Here is a 21,112-nt window from a genome sequence, read left to right as displayed (position 1 = left end):
TTTCCATTTGTTTTGTCTCGTTTTTCCACACACCTGGTTCTCATTTCCCTCATTATGTGTTGGGTATTTAACCCTCTGTTTTTCCCCATGTCTTTGTTTGGTATTGTTTTTATCTGTTCATGAATGCGCACGTTAGGCTGGTTATGTTAAACCCTGATTTGTATTTCGTGTTAGTTTGTGCCGTGTGCTTTTGGGTCGCCAAATAAAAGGCTCCGTTTTGCTACCAATTATCTGCTCTCCTGCGCCTGACTTCCTACAGCCCTTCACGCATACCCTGACAGAAATAAATCATTCTCTGACATTTCACATTCTTAAAATTTAGTGGTGATCCAAACTGACCTAAAACACGGAGTTTTTACTTGGATTAAATGTCAGGAATTGTGAAAAACTGAGTTTAAATGTATTCGGCTAAGGTGTATGTAAACTTCCGACTTCTTTTTTATATATATATATATATACAGCATATAATCATAATTACATTTTTCTCCGGATTTTGGAAATGTTCCTATCACACGACACCTAGTTTGGGAACTGCTGTCATAGACACAGTGCCCCTCTCTCTGTATGGTCATAGATGCAGTCTCTCTCTCTCTTTTTTTATATATATATATATGACATGGAAAGTTCATTATTACTTACATTGTCAAAGTATTTATAAATAAATGGTGGGACCAACAGCAATAATAATAGTAGTGGACATGGGATTACCATTAACTACACCAACAATATTAATCAGAACAACAAAAGCAATGGTAGTAGACCAGTGTCAACATGACTGAGAAGACACATGACATGGTATGAAAGACAAAACTAAGCTAAATGGGAAATATTATCAACATTACTTTGCATTTTTCACTGGCTGTCCCTCAGGTTGTGGCAGGAGGACACATATTTGGCTGCCAAAACCGCACATTTTGGCTTTTCACCCAATAAATATTTGATGTTTTCTTCATCTTTTATCTTTTCAAATTCTTTGTATTGAATTATAATTTTGGTTAAGAAATATACTCTTAGGTCTGAGTATTTGTCACAGTGTAATAGGAAATGCAGCTCTGTCTCTACCTCTCCCCTGGAGCAGAGTGAGCACAGCCGGTCCTCTCTGGGCAGCCAGGTTTGTCTGTGATGACCGGTCTCTATAGCCAGACTGCTCACTGAGTCTGTATCTAGTCAGTGTCTTCCTCAGTTTTCTATCAGTCACAGTGGTCAGATATTCTTTCTCTCTCTGTCTCTCCACCCTCTGTCTCTCCTCTCTGTGTGAGGTCATACAATAGATGCTGTCCCTTTCTCTCTGTGAGATCATAGACCAGGGATCATCAACTAGCCGGCCAATTTTTTCTTGAGTGGATAGTCGGGGTGCCGAATAAAAACATAATAATATATATTTAGGGCCTCCCGAGTGGTGCAGCAGTCTGAGGTACCCAAGAACACTAAGGTAACCTGCCTAAATGACTACCGACCTATAGCACTCACGTCTGTAGCCACTCACATCTGTAGCCATGAAGTGCTTTCAAAATGCTGGTCATGGCTCATCAACACCATTATCCCAGAAACCCTAGACCCACTGCAATTTACATACCGCCCAAACAGATCCACAGATGATACAATTTCTATTGCACTCCACACTGCCCTTTCACACCTGGACCAAAGGAACACCTATGTGAGTGCTATTCATTGACTACAGCTCAGCGTTCAATACCATACTGCCCTCAAAGCTCATCACTAAGCTAAGGACCCTGGGAGTAAACACTTCCCTCTGCAACTGGATCCTGGACTTCCTGTTGGGCCGCCCCCCTCCTGCACGGTCAGGCACGACTCCAACACCATCAAGTTTGCCAATGACACAACCGTGGTTGGCCTGATCAACGACAAGACAGCCTATAGGGAGGAGGTCAGAGACCTGACTGTGTGGTGCAAGGACAACAACCTCTCCCTCAACGTGATCAAGACAAAGATGATTGTGGACTACAGGAAATGTAGTACGAAGCACGCCCCCGTTCTCATCGGCCCTGTAGTGGAGCAGGTTGAGAGCTTCATGTTCCTTGGTGTCCACACCACCAACAAACTAACATGGTCCAAGCACACCAAGACAGTTGTGAAGAGGGCACGACAAAACCTATTCTCCTTCAGGAGACTGAAAAGATTTGGCATGGGTCCTCAGATCCTCAAAAGGTTCTACAGCTGCACCATCGAGAGCATCCTGACTGGTTGCATCACTGCCTGGTCTGGCAACTGCTCGGCCTCTGACCGCAAGGCATTACAGTGGGTAGTGCGTACGGCCCAGTACATCACTGGGGCCAAGCTTCCTGCCATCCAGGACCTCTATACCAGGCGGTGTCAGAGGAAGGCCCTAAAAAATGTCAAAGACTCCATCTACCCTAGTCATAGACTGTTCTCTCTGCTACCGCATAGCAAACGGTACCAGAGCACCAAGTCTAGGTCCAAGATGCTTCTAAACAGCTTCTACCCCCAAGCCATGAGACTCCTGAACATGTAATCAAATGGCTTCCCAGACTATTTGCATATATATATTTTTAGACTGCAAATTGACCACAAGAAGCTCAAACATATATATTTTTTGATTAAAACATAATTTCAAACCTTGATTACATTTGGGGACATTGCCCTGTGTAGGGTGCCGTCTTTCGGATGGGACGTTAAAACGGGTGTCCCGGCTGTCTGTGTTCTTTCAAAATCCCATGGCACTTATTGTAAGAGTAGGCGTGTTCACCCCGGTTTCATGGCTAAATTCCCAACCTGGCCACATTCCATCATAGCCACCTAATCACCCCCCTCATTCCCAATTGGCATATATCACTCCTCACCTCTCCACCTGATAGCTGATGTGTGGTGATCGTTCTGGCACAAAATGGTCGCCGTGCAGCACTGATTTGTGTGCTAAACATTGATGGTGAATGAGGTGACTTTCCCTCTGCTATTTAAAGCGCTTTGATTACCTCCAGTTGGTAGAAAAGCGCTATATAAATCCAATCAATTGTTATTTTTTGTATACGATCATATGTCTCTTTATTATGCTTGGGAATACTTTGGAACATATTTCCAAAATTGAGATCACTTGGAGCTGATTTCTTGACGTTTCTATAGTCTTATGTCCAACAGAGAAAATTCTATAAAACAACAATAATAATAATTTGCTCCGAAAACTTGGGGGGCCAAATAAAACCACCTGCGTGCCACAGACAGATAGAAAGGGACTTTGAGGTTATAAACGGTTCCTCTTTTTGTGATGTCATATACACAGTCCTTTCTGTTGCCGCGAGGCCATGGTGTAAGCACTGTAGAATGCTATGAACGCTCTAAATGAGAGTTTGTCCTAGGAGAGGTCACCACAAAAACCCTCACGTGTCAACATTCACCCGGTTGTAGGTCTCCAGTCAGTTGCGCCAGGCGGGGACTTAGTGGAGCCGTAGCTTTTCGAGCTTGTCTTTTCTCACCACCTCAGCGCGAGGCCCGGGCGGTCGTATGTGGACCGCGTCGAGAGCATGTTGAGCTGCAGGGAGGAAGTCGTGGTGAGGATGTAAAAAAATAGAACTCTGGGTTGGACCGGCCCCCTCTGCTCTGCGCTTCACACCTAGACAGGCTATTTATAACTCGTCGCCTAACTCTGAAGCTCTCTGATACGTCTAGTAACGAAGTAGAGGGCTCCTCAAAGGGCGGAAACGGACGTTGGCGGTGGCGGTGGTCGTGTGTGTCATTGTGATATAGTTGACTCAGCCTGATTGCTTGCTAGTGTGTGTAGTGTTGAAGTATCAAGTGTGATAGATGAAGCAATACGCTGAAAGATATCTGTCCCACTCTGATCCCTCTCAGGGATACCACTTTAACAAATGTTTGGGAGTTGACTCTAGAATACTACAGTACCTACTATAGAATTCTATAGTACTCTGTAGTATACTGCAGAGTACTGTACTACATACTGTAGTATCCCTTGATCATGTAGTGCTTACTATAGTGTTCTACAGTGTAATACTCAATTCTATACCACACACTGTAGTTTCCCTTGATCATGTGTAGTACTTGCTATAGAATGTTTTAGTATATTGTAGAATACTATAGTAAATACAACAGTAGTATCCGTAAAAAATAACACTGTAGTAAATACTACAGTAATGTCCGCAAAAAGACTACAGTCTGCAAAAACACCACACTTTTTAAAAACTGTAGTAAATACTACAGTATTTAATTTGCATATACCCTGCCCATTCCCCTCCCCCATATCCCAATTTGTGAGAAACCTACATGCCAAGTATAGACAATATACTGTGTTCCCTACAGGTTATAGAAAAGAGAAGAAGCTCTTTTAGCATTTCTCCAGTAGGTTTTCTCAAGGAGTAAGTCCCCCACTTCTATGTCAAAGATAATTAAACAGAAACACTATACTAAATACTACAGTCTGCAATAACACTACAGTGAATACTAAAGTCTTTTTTTTTTTATATAGGAATGAGCATAGTTGTGACATGGTTCTGACAAGCCTCATTTCCCAACAGAATGTCGTTTTCCAACAACATTTAATCCTATCGTGTTCTACCGACATGGTCTCGATATGTCTGGTCGATCCAAGACAGGAGCGAAAGGAAAGCAATTTATTGCTCGATTCCATCCCTAGCGTGTTGTAGCTCGATTTAAAAGCTGCGTTCCCGCTTTAGCGGAGACTGTATTTACGGTAAAAGCTGCACATGTTGGCTCTACCGAAATTTTGCCTCACTTTTTATTTTAGTTTATTTTTTATTTCAATCGCGCGATAACACAGATTGAATCAAGCCCTTAGCCTCAAGAGACAAAAGAATGGAGAGAAAAGATGATGTCAAGAGAAGCCACATTCTGAGACTGTGCAGCAGGACTAAGACCTCTCTGCCAGAGGCTACTGAATACAGCCTGGATCACATCAGACGACCAGGAGGTCAGGTGATAACACTGTTCAAAGAAACAAGGAAGCAGTAAACAAACAAACAGATGGGAGTGCAGCGCTGTGGAGCGTGACATCATTGTGTTTGAATGGAAAATATTGTGTATGAATAGAATATATTGTTCTCTGAGCTTCCATTTCACTCTCAAAGAGACTTCTCCATGACACCCAGCCTATTCATTTGTGTGTGTGTGTGTGTGTGTGTGTGTGTGTGTGTGTGTGTGTGTGTGTGTGTGTGTGTGTGTGTGTGTGTGTGTGTGTGTGTGTGTGTGTGTGTGTGTGTGTACCCTTGACGTCACTATGTTTGTTTTGAGTGCTGATGTTTTGATATTTTTTGATGTGTGTGTATTTTCATTACTGGTGTTTGGACAAGATAAAGATTCTTGTGGTTATTGACGGTGGCGACATGGTGGACACCCGGCGAAAGGGATAACGTGCAGTCTATAGGACATTTTTGCGACGAGGCCTGGCTACTATACGGACTACTATAGGGTCATCTTTCTACCCTTCTACTCTCTGTGCGACTCAAAACAGAGTCCAGTCAGTGAGAATAGAATGAATACAGCCTTGTCCCAGATCCTGTACAGTCGAGTGAGCTAAAATAAATCAATCTCTGCTTTTCTGTTGAGTCCCACGACTAATATCTACCACAAATTAGTCCTGTTGGAAGTTTTTCTTGGTAAGCCCTTCTCTTGTTCCAGATCTGTTTTCTTTTGCTTGTTCCTACTCCATTGTCAAGCCGAACATGTTTGGCATGACAAATCCTTATGGAGTTGGCAAGAGAGCCGAAACAGACTAGTACCCAGGCTAGAAGGAAGAGGCCATACCCAGAAATCCTGGAGACGTTGATCGTCTAACATTAAACCCAGCAGCAGAGCCCCTCCAGCCAGTAGCCAGTCCAGCCAGAACTCCCTCCCCTCAGTCACAGCCAACAGCCACGTGACTTCATCTGCTAATAGAGGGAATGAACCCACCTCACCGGTGGACACATTTCTCCCCATGTTTGTTTGGCTTCTGAATGACGGGGGCAGGACGAAGTCGGAGCCAGCGGAGGAGGTAGAGCGTAGTCACTATATGGCCATGCTAGAAAGGATAAACGTGGCAAATTGGCAATAGTATCATTGCTTATTAGTGATGGGAAATATCCTTGTTCACGGTACTGCGGGAGAACGTTTACGTTCTGTCTGACCATGTTGTTGTTAAACATCAGGTGTCCTATGGAAAGCAGTAGGGCCACAGTCTGGTTTCTACACCAGGAGTGAATGGTTATCTGCAGGAGGTGTGATTATGGTGGGGTCAGTTAAGGTTGGATATGAGCCGTGGTTGCGGTCACTGATAAAGGTAGAGAGCTGTGGGTCAGTGAGGAATGGGGGGGCCGAGGTCAGGTCACATGAAGGGAGACGGAACAGTTTATTACCCACGTCACTTTAATTCCTGCCTAGCAACAAAGATGTTTTTTTCAGAGAAGAGGAGGCGACTTCGCCTAAAGTGGGGTCTATATACTTGTGCTGTTGGGAACACGTCTGTGTCTGACCCAGTGGGCGAATAAACTTGGTTTGAGATTTCTTTTTTTATAGTTAGCTTTTCCTCTGTTTTAGAACCTAACAGTTAGCTAGGATGGCCATGCTAGACAGGATAAACGAAGCAAATTGGCAATAGCATCATTGCTTATTAGCGACAACCTGAGGTATTTCATCTAGATTTACTGGGGTTGGAAGGAGTGGTTGGAAAGGCCCCTGCCGTCCTGACGGGACGGATGCATGTCAGGTGTTTTAACTTGGGCTGGGCAACTCTGCCTTTGAGCACTCTGGGTAGTAGCTCATTCTAAAGCAGGAATAGCAGGAGAGCAGAGGATGACAGTGATAGAAAGAGGAGACAGGAGGCAGAGTTGAGAGAGCAGAGGAGTCAGGTAAGAGGGGAGTCGAGAGAGAGTAGGGCGGGAGAAAAGTAGGAAGGGGGAGGGAAAAACAAAGGAGGAATATGGCAGGATCGAGAGAGAGGGAGAGGAGGGCCTCCATAATTTACCAGTCAGTCATAATGAAGGCATTGGCCTGAGGAGGACCAGGCGGGAAACCTAATCCTTGGCAACACAAAGACGCTTGCTAGAGACACAGCCCTGTCTCCAGGCAAGCTAACTAACTCTATCAGTAGGTATGATTGCACCCGAATCCCATTGTCTGAATACATACTGTACAAACAACGCTTATGCAAATAAATACGCACATAGCCTCCATGCATTTTGATACAGACTACTGCTTAGAAGCTCAGTACACTATGCTGCCCACACACTATGCTAAGCCAGATACTGGGAAAGAGAGGATGTGCTGTTACTCCCACCACAAGTCACTCCACTAAAAAGTAGAAGACTTAAGGTCAGTGAAAAGGGATGTTTGCTTACGTCATCTAGCCTACGTGCCAGACAATGCTACGTCGTTGCCTCGGCTTGTTTGGCCAACCAAATTGGCCAAAGCAGAAAGACACTGGCAGCTAGGCTAATACTATTGTTATCATCCACATCAAGGCTAGGAGGACGCCGGCGGAGCTACAGTGTGCGGAGGAGGTGTTATTGAGAGCATTGGAAGCTGCTGAAGGCCTATGTTGCCTCGCTCAGTAGAACCACAGTAATTGCCCATGCATGCCTTGCGAGGCTTAGTGTGGATCGGCTGGGGTCTGTCTTTGGGTCGGAGGGGAAGGGTGGGAAGGCGATGGCTGTGGAGTCATTTGGCTGGTATGAATCTTTCTTTAGCTCTGGTCAACAGCAGCAGCATGGCAGGGTGTGGTGTACTGGGATAGTGGGACAGTGTGTTGTGATTAGGGCCACTACTGTGGTTTGGTTTGGGGGGAGATGGATATTATGACCTGAAGTAGGTCTGTGGTGACAGAGTTCTGGTCTGGCCCTGTAGCAGGTCTGGATGTGGTGTCGACTAACGGAGTTGGAAGGTTAGTGTGGGAGCAGTAAGGTTCCTGGGTATTGGGACAGAGTTCTGGTCTGGCCCTGTAGCAGGTCTGGATGTGGTGTCGACTAACGGAGTTGGAAGGTTAGTGTGGGAGCAGTAAGGTTCCTGGGTATTGGGACAGAGTTCTGGTCTGGCCCTGTAGCAGGTCTGGGTGTGGTGTCGACTAACGGAGTTGGAAGGTTAGTGTGGGAGCAGTAAGGTTCCTGGGTATTGGGACAGGCCAGGTCTGGAGTGTGTCTCACTGTCTGTGTTGTTGACTCCTGTTCAGTAGCAGACCCGGCTGGGTGGGGTGGGCTAACAGTGTTGTGGTGTTTGGCAAGGAGACAAGCCAAGCTCTTGGCCTCCCTCAAATGTGCTGTTATGGATTCCCCACTGGGTGAAAGAAAGAGGGTGTGTTTGGTGAACAGCAGAGACGGAAACGGAGGGACTGTGGGAGTGTGTGCAGTGTGTACAGGAGGCCGTGTGTAATGTCAGTGTGTATAGGAGGTTGTGTTTGGTGTCTAGTACCAAGGAGAAGAAGAGTTGAAGTGTGTGTGTGTTGTATGTGTGGTGTGTGGTGTGTGGTGTGTGGTGTGTGCTTTGAGGCGGAGCGCAGGGTTCCCTCTTCCTGTTTTTGTTTTTACAGCTTTTTGTTGTTACATGTACATTCTACACACAGTTTACATACATGTCACAATTCTTTACATTATTTTTGTAAAAAAAAAACTCAGTCCATCCCACTTATCTCCGTAAACCCACCCCTCAGCTACTCTCAGTCCATCCCACTTATCTCCGTAAACCCACCCCTCAGCTACTCTCAGTCCATCCCACTTATCTCCGTAAACCCTCCCCTCAGCTACTCAGTCCATCCCACTTATCTCCGTAAACCCACCCCTCAGCTACTCAGTCCATCCCACTTATCTCCGTAAACCCACCCCTCAGCTACTCTCAGTCCATCCCACTTATCTCTGTAAACCCACCCCTCAGCTACCCAGTCCATCCCACTTATCTCCGTAAACCCACCCCTGAGCTACTCAGTCCATCCCACTCATCTCCGTAAACCCACCCCTCAGCTACTCTCAGTCCATCCCACTTATCTCCGTAAACCCACCCCTCAGCTACTCAGTCCATCCCACTTATCTCCGTAAACCCACCCCTCAGCTACTCAGTCCATCCCACTTATCTCCGTAAACCCACCCCTCAGCTACTCAGTCCATCCCACTTATCTCCGTAAACCCACCCCTCAGCTACTCAGTCCATCCCACTTATCTCCGTAAACCCACCCCTCAGCTACTCAGTCCATCCCACTTATCTCTGTAAACCCACCCCTCAGCTACTCTCAGTCCATCCCACTTATCTCCGTAAACCCACCCCTCAGCTACTCAGTCCATCCCACTTATCTCCGTAAACCCACCCCTCAGCTACTCAGTCCATCCCACTTATCTCCGTAAACCCACCCCTCAGCTACTCAGTCCATCCCACTTATCTCCGTAAACCCACCCCTCAGCTACTCAGTCCATCCCACTTATCTCCGTAAACCCACCCCTCAGCTACTCTCAGTCCATCCCACTTATCTCCGTAAACCCACCCCTCAGCTACTCTCAGTCCATCCCACTTATCTCCGTAAACCCACCCCTCAGCTACTCTCAGTCCATCCCACTTATCTCCGTAAACCCACCCCTCAGCTACTCTCAGTCCATCCCACTTATCTCCGTAAACCCACCCCTCAGCTACTCTCAGTCCATCCCACTTATCTCCGTAAACCCACCCCTCAGCTACTCAGTCCATCCCACTTATCTCCGTAAACCGCCCTCTTATGATTTCCATGTGCCATATATTTTTCAATTCTGCTGTGATGTTTCACATAAATTCTGAACCTGTCTAATCGCATAGAATCTAAAGATTGTATGTTAAAGAAAAAAATATATTTTACTAATAGTATTATTGTAGTATAAGATAATACTTTTACTAAAAATATTTAATTTTAACTTATAAAATATTGTTTATTGATTTACTATGGCTTTCCAAATCTCCCAACGGTGCTATTTGTAGTGTTAATTTAAGATAGGTTCAGGAATGGCTGAAACATAATATCTGTCACCAGAACAAGCTACTGTATATAGGGGAAATACCAAAATCATTGATCTAATGATTCTGTTTCTACATAGAAAAATCTGCAGAGATGAGATGGTTGTATGCCCCATATACATAACATTCTGTTTGTGGCAAGAGTTTTGTATAATCATTTCAATTGAAAAACTATTTTGCGAATCAGATCATAAATTATGTGCCATGGAATCGGCACATCGAGAATCTATTTCTCAACTCTTTTACTACCTACAGTACCAGTCAAAAGTTGGGACGCACCTACTCATTCAAGGGTTTTTCTTTATTTTTACTATTTTCTACATTGTAGAATAATAGTGAAGACATCAAAACTATGTCAGGGCTATCTGACCATGAAGGAGCGTGATGGAGTCCTGCATCAGATGACCTAGCCTTCACTATCACCCGACCTCAACACGTTTGGGATGAGTTGGACCACAGAGTGAAGGAAAAGCAGCCTAGTGCTCAGCATATGTGGGAACTCCTTGAAGACCGTTGGAAAAGCATTCCAGGTGAAGCTGGTTGAGAGAATGCCAAGAGTGTGCACATTTTTCTCATGTTGGTCTTTAATAGAGGGCAGACCAACAAGTTCCCTCCCTTCTTCCACTTCCCTCTTCCTGTTAGTGTGTAGGGTCTGGCCAGATGGGCTGTAGGGTGGAATCATGGGAGCAACCAGGGGTAAAAAGACAGATGTTGAATCCCAAACCAGTCTCTTTCCCTCGCCTCTCGGCCCTCCATTTGCCTGTTTATGTGCACCTCCGCCATATGCACACGTGTCCCAAAACTAGGGAGTGAAATTGAGGGTGTAGTCAAGTCACCTGTGCGTCCAGAAGTTGACGGGCTTATTTCATATTGCCCTCGCCAGTCAAAGTCAACCGTGTGGGTGAGTTGGTAGGAGCGAGAGCGAGGCTATGTCGTAGGGCCTGCTTCCTCTTGACCAGCCCCAGTGTTCTGATGTTAGCTATTTCATGTTACATTATGTAAGTTCCAGCATATTGGCCTTACTCTCCTCTCTTCTAGTAAAAGAGTATCCCTATCCCATAACCCCGTCATCTCTTTGACACGCCTAGTATATAATTTGAACATACCGGTGCCACGCCCCGTGTGGGAGAGGTCACCACCTGGCTGTCATAGATGACCCAGATAGACCAATTCCCTTGCTAACATTACCAACATTCTGCATTGGATGCCACCATCAAGCCATTCTATTTCATAACCTGTATCTGCCGACTGTTTTATACAGGATCCTGGCTATTCTTGTGCTGCTGGGGGAAGAGATCATGTCCCAGCTGTGTTGACCGGTGCCCTGGAACATGTATAGTGCTGCTGACCTGAACCAGACTATATTAACTATTCAGGTGCCCGAGGCTGTCCATACAACCACCTAGCCTCGCTTAGGTGGCTTTGACTGCCGCTTTCATAACTGCCGGGGCACTTTCGCGGAAGCTGTGTGCGCGTGTGTGTGACAGGGGTATAGTGTTACCCCCGTGTCTTTTTCGATGAGGTCTGTCTGTATGTAACAGAGCACCCTTGCCCATCGCTGGTCACTGGCCATGTGCGTAACTCTCAGATTTGGTGTGTTAATCCAGGAGGACAAATGGGCACAGTGTGTTCCTTTTTAGGGTGGGATTGGCAAGATGTGTGTGTTGTGCCAGACAGTGTTGAGTTGTTCCCATCAGCAGGCTTGGCTGTGCTGTTTTTATGCCCGATTGGGTATGAGATGGCGTTGTCTATTATCTATCCTGTCGCCTACTCACTTTACCACTACCTACAGTATATGTACATGGCTACCTCAATTACCTCGTACCCCTGCGCATCGACTCGGTTCTGGTACTCTCTGTGTATAGCGTGTTGTTTTGACTCGTTATTGTTATTCATTATTCACTGTGTACTTTTTCCTCATGTCCCTATTTCTATATATTCTAAACTCTGCATTGTTGGGGAAAGTACGCATTTTGCTGTCTACACCTGTTGTTTACGAAGCATGTGACAAATAAAATGTGATTTGATTGTTGCTTCTCAGTTCCGTTGCTCGGGGAAGTTTCATTGTAACAGTGATGCCCAGTCAGCTGTGAATTTGAATTGACATCTGCCGACTCTGATGCTTTCATTTTGCACCATTTATAATGTATATTTTTCAAACTCTCTATCAATACATTTAACGGCTTGGTAGCTGAAGTATTATTTTGTATTATATACAGTGGGGTCTGAAATGATTGACATGGCCCCAAGACGTGCTTACCGCTCACCATTCCCAATAACAGGGGAGGTTAGCATGTCTTACAGGTATGATCTTTGACCCTCTGAAACGTTCTCACTCATTTATTAGTCACGGTTTGTTCAGGATTGTCCGCAATTTACGGTAGCATCCACGGGACCGTAGAAGTGTTTAGAAACATATTCGATTCTCATTTACAATAAAAGGGACTCCAAAATGACCCGATTTCATTTATGTTGGGCACAAAATCATCTGAGAACACAACCAAAATAAACTGCAAATGCATCCAGGAAGTTCGTGGAGTCACATTGTGTGCTAGGAACATGAGACCTAATACTAAACTTTTGACTACTTTATTTTATAAGAATCTTTAGGGTCATTTTTACCCCTACATTTTTGAGAAAAAAAGTATTACTTGTTAAACAAAATCTATTTCTCTAAGCAATTGAAATAGTATAAAATAATATACTTTCCCCATTTTGTCGAGCATACAATACAGTATTTGAATTATTTATTTAACATAGTCATTATTGCTCATCTTTATCAAGGGTGTCAATAATTTGGGAGCCCACTATAGGTGTGTGTGTGTATGTTTGCCATGTGACCCCCAATGTGTTTCTCAGAATAGTGTGTGTGTGTGTGTGAGAGAGAGCCACACGCACAACAGGAAACGGTTAATTACCCCCCCCTTCCCCGAACTCACCACCCAGTTGCCAGGTGTGTGCATGCGTGTCTGCGTGCATAGGCCTATCAATGTGTATGTGTGTGCGTGCCACCACTTCTCCTTGTGGTATCCTTCCGTAACGCTTCACTAAGTGAGCAGAGTTGTCCACTGGGGGCACACCTGCAGCCTGTCACTATGCAACAAAAAAAACTTGCCTCTGTCAGCATTTATTTCAAATCTCACCAACTTTGTTGTGACACCATGTAGCATTTCCGTAGGCTACACGTCATATGTCTCTTCTCCCTCTCACATGCATTATGACGGTACAGCACTGTATCCGAGATTACATTGATTTTAGAGATGATGAAATTATAAAAAATGTTTGAATGAGGTATTAACCTATTTTCTCTCTTTCTTTCTCTCTTTCTCTTTCTCTCTCTGTCTCTGTCTCTGTCTCTCTGTCTCGGTTGTAGTTCCCAGAGTGTGGCTTCTATGGCATCTATGACAAGATCCTGCTATTTAAACATGACACAGGCACCAACAACATCCTGCAGCTGGTCAAGGCTACCCAGGACATCCAGGAGGGAGACCTGGTGGAGGTGGTACTCTCTGGTGGGTAGCAGTCGCTCATCCACTTCTGCTCTCTTTTCATCCGCCCGTCCTCCTCTTCCTGGTCCCCTCCTCTTTTTCTCTCTGATCTTCTCATCCTCTTATACCTCCTAACCGTCTCTGTTCCTTTCCCTCACGTCCTTATTTTAATGAACACGGAGTAGAGACGGAGGAAATGTGCATAACGCCATGCACTCATCACCATATGTATTTGGACGGTGAAGCTACCATTTTTAAATGTGGCTCTATATTCCAGATTTTGGGATTTGGCCCAAGCATGATCCGAAACACAACCAAAACAAACAGCAAGTCCGTCCAATAAGGTCACAAGCTTTTTGTAGTCATTGTGTGCAGGGATTATTGGACCAAAATACAAAACCTTTTTACTTTTTGAAATGTTTGACTACACTATAAGTGAGTTTGACCAAATACTGATGACTTATGCAAATTGAAGACTAGATACAACAGCACTCTCATTTCTAACCAGAAAAACAAACTTGTATGAAAATACACTAAAGTAAAAAAAAAAAAAATGACATTCTGTACTATTGCCTCATATGTAACATTTGATCTCGGCAACAAAAAGCCGGAGCATAGAGCATATTCACAAACATATCATTGCTAAAGTGATTGACAGGTTGATACCCAGACTGACTGTTGTGTTCCCCTGTGTGTTGTCTGTCTGCAGCTGCTGCCACCTTTGAGGACTTCCAGATTCGACCTCATGCCCTGAATGTCCACTCGTACCGTTCCCCGGCCTTCTGTGACCACTGTGGAGAGATGCTGTTTGGACTGGTCAGACAGGGCCTCAAATGTGACGGTATGAAAGAGAGATGGGGGGGGGGGGGGGGTGCTGTTCTGCCTGCCCGATAAACATTTGGTCTAAAGAAGAGCATGGGTTTGTGGTGATTTACATTGACATTTTAGTCATTTAGCAGACGCTCTTATCCAGAGTGACTTACAGTTAGTGCGTTCGTCTTATGATAGCTAGGTGGGACAACCACATATCTCAGTGATAGTAAGTACATTTTCCTCAAAAAAGTAGCCATCAGCAAAGTAATTTCCCCTCAACTTCCTACCTCCTCTCCTTCCTTTCTTTCTCTCCCTGTCTCTCTCGCTGCCAGCTCTTAGCAAACTGTTGTAGAAAATGGTGTTTGTCCAAATACAATGCTATTTCTCTGTAAACAAATGAACAACGGACTTTCAGCATGCTTATAGAAAAGGGCACTCAACATGTACTGCACTGACACAAATTACTGATTGTTTTTTAATAAATTGATAATAAGAAGATTGTGGGAGCTGTACTGTTAGATTTCAGTGCAGCCTTCGATATTATTGACCATAACCTGTTGTTCAAAATACGTATGTGTTATGGCTTTTCAACCTCTTCCATATTGTGGATTCAGAGCCATCTATCTTCTAGAACTCAAAGGGTTTTCTTTAATGGAAGCTTCTCTAACGTCAAACATGTGAAGTGGGGTGTACCGCAAGGCAGCTCTCTAGGCCCTCTACTCTTTTCTATTTTTTACCAATGACCTGCCACTGGCATTAAACAAAGCATGTGTTTCCATATATGCTGATGATTCAACCATATACGCATCAGCAACCACAGCTAATGAAGTCACTGAAACCCTTAACAAAGAGTTCCAGTCTGTTTTGGAATGGGTGGCCAGTAATAAACTGGTCCTGAACATTTCTAAAACTAAGAGCATTGTATTTGGTACAAATCATACAAATCATTCCCTACGACCTAGACCTCAGCAGAATCTGTTAATGAATGGTGTGGCTGTTGAACAAGAGTAAATTACTTGGCGTTACCTTAGATTGTAAACTGTCATGGTCAAAACATATAGATTCCGTGGTTGTAAAGATAGGGAGAGGTTTGTCCGTAATAAAGAGATGCTCTGATTTTTTTTACACCACACTCCAAAAAGCAAGTCCTGCAGGATCTAGTTTTGTCTTATCTTGATTATTGTCCAGTCATGTGGTCGAGTGCTGCAAGGAAAGACCTAGTTAAGCTGCAGCTGGCCCAGAACAGAGCGGCACATACTTGCTCTTCATTGTATTCAGAGGGCTAATATAAATACTATGCATGCTAGTCTCTCTTGTTTAAGAGTTGAGGAGAGACTGACTGCATCACTTCTTCTTTTTATAAGAAACATTCATAAGCATTCATAAACATTCATCATTTCTAAGAAACACACACACTTACCCCACCAGACATGCCACCAGGGGTCTTTTCACAGTCCTCAAATCCAGAACAAATCTAAGAAAGATTACAGTATTATATAGAGCCGTTATTGCATGGAACTCCGTTTCCATCTCATATTGTTCAAATAAACAGCAAACCTGGGTATATAAAACAGATAAAGCAACACCTCACGGCACAACACCTCTCCCCTATTTGACCTAGATAGTTTGTGTGTATGTATTGATTTATATGATCCTAATAAAATTCAAAATACCAAAATTCTCTTCTCCGCTTTCTCTCTGCAGGCTGTGGATTGAACTACCACAAGCGCTGTGCCTTCAGCATCCCCAACAACTGCAGCGGCGCCCGCAAGCGCCGCCTGTCCACCACGTCTCTGACCAGTAGCCAGTCGCTGCGTCTCTCCACCAGCGAGTCCCTGAGCAGCGTGGGCTCCAGCTCAGTCAGCACCTGCATGGAGGATGCCAGCCTGATCCGCCCTCACACCACCCAGACGCTCTCGAACTCCACCTGTACCGCGTCAGCATCCCTGGGCCTGTCCACCAGCCCCTCCATCACTAGACCCATGGCCCGCGCTAACACTCAGATGGTACTTCATCCACTCAACTCCACCTAGTCATTGTTAGGACACTGCTCTGTGCAGAGTTGAGGTCACTTCCATTTCAATTCAATCAATTCGGGAAGTAAATTGACTCGTTGCTTTTCGGGAGAATTGGAGTGGGGTCTGTTTACTTCCCCTTGAATCGACTGAGTTGAAATGGCATTGAGCTCTAACCTTGGCTCTGTGATTTAGTTCTGGAAAACCAACACTGATTTACATACGTGGAAATGGATAGAGCGTTATCATTTGAGTTTCTCCGTCTCCTCCCGTCCCCAGCCGCGAACCCCCAGCGAGGCGCGGCGGTTCTACACGGGCCGGCCGGTGCACCTGGACAAGATCCTGATGAGCAAAGTGAAGGTGCCACACACGTTCGCCGTGCACTCCTACACGCGCCCCACCGTGTGCCAGTACTGTAAGAGGCTGCTCCGGGGCCTCTTCAGACAAGGGCTGCAATGCAAAGGTTAGTGTGGGGTCAAAGGTTAGTGTGGGGGCCCCAAGGGTTTATCACGAGGGGGATAACTTATTTGGAGTGCATATTGGAAGGAGATAAACTGTCTAACAATGACGTTGATTGTTCGTGTTGTGTCGTAGACTGCAAGTTCAACTGCCACAAGCGCTGTGCGTACAAGGTTCCCAACGACTGTCTGGGGGAGACCATAGGAGGTAAAGAAGACAGAACACGTCTTTGTTGTGTCATGTTGTGTCATGTTGCTAGAAGTGTGGTCATGATTTGTTGAGCCACACTTTAGTGGCGCAGCGGTCTAAGGCACTGCATCTCAGTGCAAGAGGCGTCACTACAGTCCCTGGTTCGAATCCAGGCTGTATCACTTCCGGCTGTGATTGGGAGTCCCACAATTGTTTTTACATTGTCTACAGCAGGGATGGGTAACTTTGATGGGGGACACAAAAAACAAAATTCGTCATGAGGGGCCGCAGTGGCTTGTGGGTCTGCGTACCCACATCCATACCTGACAATATTATATGCAATATTAGTACATATATATATATATATATATGAGTCGTAATATTATATAGTACTTGTCACATTTTTTTTTCTCAGACAACAGAAGTTGTAAGTACTGCCCTACTCACACACTGGTATAATGGGCTTTGTAATGGAAAGGGGTGTTATGCTATTTTCTCTGTCTATTTTCTACATCTCTTTGTAGTCATGTGTGGCTGGCTCTGTCCTCCTCTCTCCTCCAGACATGTTGAGTCCCAGTGTGGACCACGAGGTGCCTATGGACTACAGTAGTGAGTATGCCGACTCAGACAAGTCTTCTCTGATGGACGATTCAGACGAGACCTGCAGCATCCCTGGGTCTTTCTCCCCTGAGAGCAGCCAGGATGGGGTCAGCGGGGACCAGAGGTAGACACATACGCGTTCGCACACGCACAATAACGCACACGCACACACAGACCTACACCTAACCTTGTCCCTCTGTTCCACAGTGCTAACATCCCGTTGATGAGAGTGGTTCAGTCCATGAGGCAGACCACCCGTCGCTCCAGCACGTCCATCAAAGAGGGCTGGATGGTGCACTACAGCAACAAGGACACACTGGTAATACTACTGACTGGCAATGTGAAACGTTTTCTCTACCACACCAGATTCCATCTTTTTTTTCGACTTCTTTTCAAAAAACGTATTCTACTCTTATTTCAAAGGTACCTAATTAACATTTTCTAAGGCATTTATAAATTGTGTGTTGGCCGTTTTGTTAATCATTGCTCCCCCGTGTGTAAATGTCAGCTAGTTATTCACACACTTCTATTTCCTTACGCGTCACTATTTTTGGCGTGCTTATTCTCTTACCAGGTACTGCTGCAATGTCTACCAAATGGCTAGCCGATTTAAACTCAACTCCGCGATTTACGCTGGAGTTGAGCGGCGACTAGTGTCATTTTATGTGACGTGGGAGCTCCAGTCCGCTCACTCTAGTCGCCGCTCAACTCCACCGTAAATCGTTGAGTTGAGTCGGCTAACCAATGGCATGCCCATCTTTTTGTGAGAAATTACACTGGTCACCCCAATTATTATTCATTCTTTTACATATTTATAAAGTATAAATAGCACTCGCTTTAGATTAGGGACTGTAAAAAGACTGAACTAATAATTAGTACGTGGGTCATAGATGCCGGGGTACAAGTACACACAGTATATAAAGGCCTTAGAAATGGTTGATCAGGTGTCCCTTTTAAAGTAGTTATCTCTCTTACGTTCTGCTTCTTTTCTAAAACTTTCCCGAGACGTTTCCTTCTCCGTGTTTGCTCTCCGTGACGTTGACCCACACTCTGCTTATCGTTCCCTCTGCCTCTCCTCGTCCTCCATCTCTTCTTCGCAGTGTTTTCTGTGGGAGTTTATCTTATCCCTACAACTTTTACCTCCGTCGCCGTTAATGCTCTTCCTTTTCATCTGTGTGAAAGTGTGTTTGTGTATCTCCCGGCTGAGTGTGATAGATGGTGTATACCTGCTCCCTGCCGAACTAAAGCACTCGAGACGTGTGTGGAATTCACATCCGCAGCCTCTCTTTTTTTCCTCTCTCTCTCCTTCCTCTTAGAAAGTGTTGCTGTTTACCTGAACTCAGACCCGAGACACTTTCCGCCTTCTCAAAGCTAACCTGTCCTGGCTTTTCTGACACTGCTGCGGTCTCTTTTCTCCTTCTCTCTGTCTACATCTCCCTTTTGCTTTTTCCTCTCCTCCACCTCTCAACTTGCCATCCCCTCTCCTTGACCACTCTTCCTGGACCACAGCTTCACCTTTGACCCCTCAGTGAACCTTGGTTGACCCCTTGAACCCTTTACCTCCTGTCCCCTCCGGCACCCCCCGCAGAGAAAGCGGCACTACTGGCGTCTGGACTGCAAGTGCATCATCTTGTTCCAGAACAACACCACCAACAAGTACTATAAGGTATTGTATTCTCCAGCTCCACTCAACTAGATTAGCACACAAATAAACTTCACAGGTACTGTATGAGTCGGGTCTCAATCAATCAATTAACTTTATTTTATAGATCCCTTTTTACACCGGAAGCGGTCACAAAGTGCTTATATACAGTAGATACCCAGGTTAAAACCCCAAAGAGCAAGTACTACAGATGTAGATGCAGGTTTATGACATTATTATTATTTAGTAAATATTTCCTTTACTCTATTTTCTGAACTGCATTGTTGGTGAATGGCTTGTAAGTAAGCATTTCACGGTAACACCTGTTGTATTCGGTGCGTGTGGCAAACACGATTTGATACATTCCCTAGTGAAAGTCTACACACCCCTTGAAGAGTTTTCACATTTTGATGCCTTAAAATTGAATCTAAAAAGGGATTCAATTGGATTTTTTCCTATTTATCCACACAACCTACTCCACATTTTCAAAGGGAAAAATTCTAGAATTACATTAAAAAAAATAAAACTAAAATGTCTTGATTGCGTTTGTGTTCACTTGATTGCGTACATCCCCATGTCCTGTAGGAGATCCCTCTGTCTGAGATTCTGGAGGTGCGCCCCTCAGGGGACTTCACCCTGGTTCCTCCGGGCACCAGCCCCCACTGCTTCGAGCTTGTCATGGGAGCCATGCGCTACTTTGTAGGGGAGGACCCCAACATCCATGTCCCCGCCCTGCCCCCCACCACAGCCCAGGCCTTCCCCCCCACACCCCCCTACCCCAGCAACGTGGTTCCCAATAGCGGCGTGGGGCGGGAGGTGGCCAAGGTGTGGGAGGGCGCCATTCGCCAGGCCCTCATGCCAGTCATCTTCCAGGATGCACCACCGATAGAGGGACACACTCCTCACAGTAAGATATAATATAACATCACAATAATAATATGGCCGTGTCTTAGTTCTAACGTTACAGCCAAGTTAGCCATCTAAAGAACAGAATCATGGGGTCCGGATCTGATATCAGTTTAGCTCTTAGTCTGGATTTACAGCCCTGCTGTTTGTGCTCTGGGGAAAGGGGGCTGGTGTTGTGGGAGAGTGAAAGGCTTATGAGTGGTATGCAGTCCAAAGGTCGAGGAACAGACGCTTGTTTTCAGAGCTCCTACCACACACACACACACACAATCTCGGTAGTGACCCCACGTAAGGTCAGGTGGGATTCCTGTATATGTTAGTGTGGATGGTTAGCGTTTTTTTAAACTTTGATCCGCAGGACAGGCTTCAGTCAGCATCTCAGTGTCCAACAGTGTGATCCAGGAGAACGTGGTGAGTTGTCTCTTGACACACGGTCGTAATACATTATCGTACATTGTACACATTCACAATCATTACCAAGGACTTTGTGGTGATGATGATGGTGAAATGTACGATAACGGTGATGATTATGCTTCTCCAGGACATTGGCATGGTGTATCAGATATTTGCAGATGAAATCCTTGGTTCTGGCCAGTTTGGAGTGGTGTATGGGGGTAAGTGTCTCCAGTCTTCTACACTCGCCCTTTTGAGTCGTTGAATCTCAGTTAATCAGACTCCTGTAATTTCCTCTCTTCTCCCCCCCCCCCCCTGCCATCAGGGAAGCACAGGAAGTCGGGGCGTGATGTGGCGGTGAAGGTGATTGACAAGCTGCGCTTCCCCACCAAGCAGGAGAGCCAGCTGAGGAACGAGGTGGCCATACTGCAGGTGACCACCAGGGGGAGACACAGATACACATTTTCAACAGGTCTCCCACTACTAGTCTAGTTCATCAGCTACACTACATGGCCAAGAGTATGTGGACACATGGTCTTCGAACTTCTCATTCCAAAATCATGGGCATTATTATGGAGTTGGTCCCCCCCTTTTGCTGCTATAACATCCTCCACTCTTCTGGGAAGGCTTTCCACTAGATGTTGGAACATTGCTGC

The 21,112-nt window shown here is 45.3% G+C and overlaps 1 protein-coding gene and 1 pseudogene across 1 annotated transcript in view; both read left to right on the top strand.

Moving 5' to 3' along the window:
• Nucleotides 1-21,112, top strand: part of LOC129832374 (serine/threonine-protein kinase D2-like) — a 57,350-nt gene that overhangs the window by 23,878 nt on the left and 12,360 nt on the right. The window contains exons 2-13 of the mRNA XM_055896392.1: nucleotides 13,325-13,463; nucleotides 14,149-14,280; nucleotides 15,957-16,258; nucleotides 16,547-16,730; nucleotides 16,862-16,933; nucleotides 17,477-17,639; nucleotides 17,723-17,834; nucleotides 19,104-19,181; nucleotides 19,743-20,064; nucleotides 20,422-20,474; nucleotides 20,605-20,677; nucleotides 20,782-20,888. Coding sequence (XP_055752367.1) covers nucleotides 13,325-13,463; nucleotides 14,149-14,280; nucleotides 15,957-16,258; nucleotides 16,547-16,730; nucleotides 16,862-16,933; nucleotides 17,477-17,639; nucleotides 17,723-17,834; nucleotides 19,104-19,181; nucleotides 19,743-20,064; nucleotides 20,422-20,474; nucleotides 20,605-20,677; nucleotides 20,782-20,888 — 1,737 coding nt within the window. The remainder of the gene's footprint in view (nucleotides 1-13,324; nucleotides 13,464-14,148; nucleotides 14,281-15,956; nucleotides 16,259-16,546; nucleotides 16,731-16,861; nucleotides 16,934-17,476; nucleotides 17,640-17,722; nucleotides 17,835-19,103; nucleotides 19,182-19,742; nucleotides 20,065-20,421; nucleotides 20,475-20,604; nucleotides 20,678-20,781; nucleotides 20,889-21,112) is intronic.
• Nucleotides 4,303-4,359, top strand: LOC129832587 (U7 small nuclear RNA; annotated as a pseudogene).

The sequence above is a fragment of the Salvelinus fontinalis genome, chromosome 33 (assembly GCF_029448725.1).
Source record: "Salvelinus fontinalis isolate EN_2023a chromosome 33, ASM2944872v1, whole genome shotgun sequence".
Classification (NCBI taxonomy): domain Eukaryota; kingdom Metazoa; phylum Chordata; class Actinopteri; order Salmoniformes; family Salmonidae; genus Salvelinus; species Salvelinus fontinalis.
The sequence above is the reverse complement of the archived record's forward strand: the minus strand, read 5'-3'. Positions and strand labels throughout refer to the sequence as shown.